The sequence below is a fragment of the Sinocyclocheilus anshuiensis genome, unplaced genomic scaffold (assembly GCF_001515605.1).
Source record: "Sinocyclocheilus anshuiensis isolate Anshui unplaced genomic scaffold, SAMN03320099.WGS_v1.1 scaffold190, whole genome shotgun sequence".
NCBI classification, from domain to species: Eukaryota; Metazoa; Chordata; class Actinopteri; order Cypriniformes; family Cyprinidae; genus Sinocyclocheilus; species Sinocyclocheilus anshuiensis.
The window spans coordinates 639,019-644,363 of NW_015547663.1; the positions used below are offsets into that span (position 1 = coordinate 639,019).

At 39.5% G+C, this 5,345-nt stretch overlaps 1 protein-coding gene across 2 annotated transcripts in view; it reads right to left on the minus strand.

The window, feature by feature from the left end:
- Positions 1-5,345, minus strand: part of LOC107702455 (ectonucleoside triphosphate diphosphohydrolase 1-like) — a 29,111-nt gene that overhangs the window by 3,934 nt on the left and 19,832 nt on the right. Inside the window, exons 1-4 of one of the 2 annotated variants that reach the window (XM_016504783.1) lie at positions 4,414-4,623; positions 2,716-2,840; positions 2,507-2,624; positions 76-226 (exon numbers count right to left, since the gene is read on the minus strand). In XM_016504783.1, the coding sequence (XP_016360269.1) occupies positions 76-226; positions 2,507-2,624; positions 2,716-2,840; positions 4,414-4,417 (398 nt within the window). In that variant the 5' untranslated portion in view covers positions 4,418-4,623. Of the gene's footprint in view, positions 1-75; positions 227-2,506; positions 2,625-2,715; positions 2,841-4,413; positions 4,624-5,345 lie in introns of those variants that run through there. The other variant, XM_016504782.1, reaches the window with a different exon arrangement.

A 5,345-nucleotide genomic window follows, 5' to 3' on the forward strand; every position in this document is an offset into this window, starting at 1 on the left:
TTTTCTAAGAGTTTTATTCTGAATTATTCTCGGCCACACTATACTCCCTATTGGATTCTTGAGAAATGAGATTACCTGAGCAGTCTCATGCCTGCTGTGGCTCCCAGGTACACAGGGGTTTCAGGGTGTCTGTGTGCGGGTATTTTCTGCTTGGCCTCCTCCATGCACAACTGCAGAGATGCGCCAGCCCCCTGTGGATTAGCAGAGTAACTGGAGATGCCTTTGCCTACAGGGCAGAAAAAAAAAACAGAAAGAAGTTTTTCAAGACACTTTGCCTACAGGCTTTTTTCAGTATGCAAAAGTTGTTGGAAATAATGCTGTATGTTTACATAACTTCTAACGGGATAGACAGTTCACCCAAAAGTTACACATCAGTCATGATTTACTCTTGACTTTCTTTTTTTATGTTTTATCAGAATGTTTGAGCTGTTCTACAATGTCAGTGAATGGGGACCAGGAGCTGTCAAGCTGCAAATGGTATCATAATAGTAGTCCATATGACTTAAAAAGTATTTAGTTTTATCATATTTATAAAATAAGGGTACAGCTTTACGATTCTCTCCGGAAAAAGCCGAGCTCCTGGAGGCGCGCCGTGGGCGGAGCTAAAGAGTGACGAGCACGTGGGTGCCGAATGCCAACAAAACAGACATTTGATGCCGTTTCACTTACCGTCTGCAGTTCTGAATCATGACCGGGATCTTTCCAAAAAGTCTTTGGTTTTATCATATTTATAAAATAAAGATACAGCTTTACGATTCTCTCCGGAAAAAGCCGAGCTCCTGGAGGCGCGCCGTGGGCGGAGCTAAAGAGTGACGAGCACTTGAGCTCCAACTGCCAACAAAATGCAGACATTTGATGCAGTTTCACTTACAGTCTACAATTCTGAATCATGACCGGGATTTTTTATAGCTCGACCGCTCCATCCTTCAGTATCAAACGATGTGCAAATCCAGCATCGAACTGGGCCTTGCTTATAAAACATTTGTCAACAAACACACTTGTGAAACTCCATCGCTGCTCCGGAAAAACAAACTGTATCCACTTTACATAACGTTGGGTTCTTTAGGAAGCTGAACAAAGTTATCTTCCCCTTACAACCAAAAACACACTTCTTTGGAGACATTCTTCCCGAGCGAGTCCTGTGCAGCGCTGCCGCAGGATGAAGCGCTGATGGGCACGATCTCGCTCTTGCTCTGGTCGATGCGTGCGCGGGCGCGTTCTTCCGGGTGAAATGCCCATATAAGGAGTTCCACCCTCGTTTACGTCATTAAGAGCCACGATCGAAAAAAACTTTCCGAAACTTGTACGAACCCGGAAGTAAGATTTTTGGCACTCCGTCATACGTCCAAATTGTTTTTGAAACTTTGTCCATGCTTAGCATGAGAATCCAGGATCTTTTATAGCTGGGACCGCTCCATCCTTCAGTATCAAACGATGTGCTAATCCAGCATCGAACTGGGCCTTGCTTATAAAACGTTCGTCAACAAACACACTTGTTATCTTTCCCTTACAACCAAAAACACACTTCTTTGGAGACATTCTTCCCGAGCGAGTCCCGTGCAGCGCTGCCGCCGGATGAAGGGCATTTCTCTTCCTGGAGAAATGCCCATATAAGGAGTTCCACCCTGTCTACGTCATGAAGAGCCATAATCGAAAAAAAAACTCTCCGAAACTTGTATGAACCCAGAAGTAAGATTTTTAGCACAGAAATACTCCATCATACACTCTTAAAAATAAAGGTGCTTCAAAAGGTTCTTCAAGCAATGCCATAGAAGAACCATTTTTGGTTCCACAAAGAACCATTCAGTCAAAGGTTCTTTAAAGAACCATATCTTTCTTACCTTTTTATAATCTGAAGAACCTTCTTTCGCCACAAAGAACCTTGCTTCAAAAGGTTCTTCAAGCAATGCCATAGAAGAACCATTTTTGGTTCCACAAAGAACTATTCAGTCAAAAATCTCTTTCTTACCTTTTTATAATCTGAAGAACCTTTTTTCACCACAGAGAACCTTTTGTCAAACAGGAAGGTTCTTCAGATGTTAAAGGTTCTTTATGGAACCATTTAGACAAAAAGGTTCTTCTATGGCATCGTGAAGCACCTTTATTTAAGAGTGTACGTCCAAATAGTTTTTTTAAATTTTGTCCATGCTTAGCATGAGAATCCGACTCTTTAACAGTGTAAACAACTCTGAATGCATGAAACAGCATTGTCCCCCCCCCCACCCCAAAGTCCTCTGAAGCCATACAATAGCTCATTATTTAATGAAAATCATGCTTGACAGTTGTGGTCACTATATGGAAAACAGCAGCTTGGGGATTCTGTTAAATATCTCATTTTTGGTTCCACAGAGAAGGAAAGTCAGATTTTAAAGACATGGAGGGGTGAGTAAATTATGACAATTTTCTATTTTGAGTGGACAATTCCTTTCACATACTGAAAAAAGGAAAAGGAAAAACACTATCCAAAACATGTAACAAGAAGTGTTTCTGTATGCAGATTACGTACCTTGCACGTTACAGGTGTGTTTCTGCCGTACCATGCCAGTGTTGTTCTCCTTCTCAGCTGGCCATTCATAGATAAACACAGAGGTGTGGGAGGAACCTGCATCCAGAACTATTCCATACTGTCAAGTGTACAAGGACCGTTGCATCAGTGAAATCTGTACAAATCTAATGTGTAACAATAAATGGTTAAACTTAAAGTGTTAGTCATACTTTGTATTTCTGGTGTAAAGGCTTGTTCTGGACGACAGAAATGGCCACCATGATGATGATCCCCACGATGATAACAGCAGCCAGAAAGATGACCACTGGCCTGTGCCATGGGTTCTTGACTTTTACTTCAAAAAAGAGAAAATAAAGAGAGCAGGTTGAAAATTTGCACTTATTTAACAGCTTCGGTACTTTTTGTTTACAGTGTAAGCATTTATGTACTTCATATTTTCCATAACTATATAGCACTTTAAATTATTAACAACAGTACAGGGTGTTTGGATTCAGTGCAAACCGTAAACTGAATCCTTGTGTTTGTTATCTCTAATCTAGTCTAAATAATAATTGTGAAGCAAATTCTAAATATTGTTTGTCTTTTGGCGAGGCTTTTTGTGGTATTAAAAGAATAAATAAAATGCCAACACCTACTGTCAGTTTAACGGAAAAACAAACAGCTTGAAAGCATGATGGCACTGTGTATTCTGCTGGGCATTACAGCTGTCTCCCCACTGTGTACACAATAAAGCCTCTAAGAGGCCCTTCATGTGTTTAGGTCTGATGTAGATATTTTACAGATCAGGAGAATTTTCACTTCAGTGAATATCTCTGAATTAAAGAAAATATCCAGTTTATATTTTCTGTGGTCGCAGATGATGGGATAGGTTCCAGCATTCCCATGTCCCTGTAGGAAATGCTGCTTGGAGAATGGATGGATTTATGGATGGGTAATATTTTGGCTGAATTTTAAGTATAATTTGAATTTTATAAGTATACCCATGGGAAAAGGGAACATTCTTCCTGTGAAGAATGTGAATTTTGTGTTCAGAGTCACTGATGAAATTGTTTTAGTATAAAATTATTTAAAAATGCTATATTATGTGTTTTATTAATGCGTGTTTGTGGAACATTTGTGATGCTATCATTTGATAGTTTCATTTATCAAATTGATACTCAACATTGTACACCAGTGTTTACATCGACTTATAATCATCTTGAAGGGGAGACCAGGGAATGTTGCAGTAATGGGTGAGATGTAACACCATCAGTTTAACCAATCAGAAATGAGCTACAGTTGTGAACTCATTATCAAACAGGACCACCACCCTCCTGAAGTTCACACATATAAAAAAAAAAAAAACTTTTTTAAAAGAGTTATGCTTTCACATTTGTCTCGATATTTACTTTGTGATCATGTAATTGATATTAAATGACAGAATTGGTATAATCTAAATCAGTATGGTATATAACATTAACACACGCTCTCTATAGCCTTCATGCATGGTAATTTTTCTCCAGCATATTTAGGCTACTATTTTGAATTTTAAAAAATGTAAGTGAAATAAGGGTATAATGGGGTACCATAATTCATTTTAACAAGTAAATCTGATTACCACAACAAATATAAAATAATGTTTTCAGTTAGTATTTCAGCTCTGATCAAGCATTGTGTGTAATTCACTAATTTATACATCTCCCTATTGTTAGGTTCTACCTTATTTTGTAGCATATGGAAATATTATTTTAGGGTTTAAGACACGTAAAAACAGTTACACGTCTCCCTTATAGCTAGTTTACTTCTAGTTCTTGCAAGCCCAATCAAGCCACATTTCATTAGGTTTAATGTAAGAAAAGCGGAAAGTATACAGTATATGCAGCAATGAAACATTTAAATCAGCGCGCCTCGTTGCGCTTTTCACCTACCCATCAGGACACGCGCCGGCTTCTCTTACTGGAGAAAACGGTGTGAAAACGGTTGTCGCGGTTAATGTGGCAAGTCCCATCCAACAGAGTATTAATCGATTCCTGCCCACTGAATTACATACAGCCTAATCTTGCGAGGTAGTTTCTTTGTAGGGATTTGTTTAAGTAACGATCAGTCACATCTGTGTGCGTAGCTGCAGCTTTGCTTGGCACAAGTGATTTCGCGTTATTTTGGGGAAACACCCTTTGTGCAAGTGGCGCCAGGCTCCCAGTGACGTCACGGGCGGGAGTGAGGAATTCCCTAGTGCGCCCGTTCGGGGACTGAACCACTTTGGAGAGCCTGTGTGAGCTGCATACAGATCAGCCTCTGGTGCTGAAACTTTTGTCTTTGGCATTCAAGTCAGTGACATTCAAGTGTTCTGGTCTGAAGACTATAAACTGCATCTTAATGCAATATTTAAATGTTATTTCTCAGAATTGCATTTTTTTAAAATGTTTCATTAAAAAGTTAGGGAACTGTCTTCACTAGAGGACACAATGGATGAAAGATGTGTCCAGCTCATGCAGAAGTTAAACATATATATCAGAAATGAGATATAGAAATAGGCTAACTCGCTTTAATTTGCGCTGAATTTAAGGCATGTAGCAGATGTTATTTTCCAGAACAAATAACTCAGCTGTTCTCATAAAGCAATAAACAAAATGACTGAAATTCTAGTCTGTTTCTCAGAAGACTTGGAATACAGCGCATGAGACATTTGGAAAACTTTATGACATATGTAATTTTATAGCTTGACAGCCCCTATTCCCCATTCCCTTTGAGGGAAAAGAGTTCCCCTTCATGGGAACTTCGAACTGCGTGCTCTAGGGGTCGCTATGGGGGAACGCCTCGTCGTGACCCGTGTCTGAAGCATACACTGAAAAAACACCAA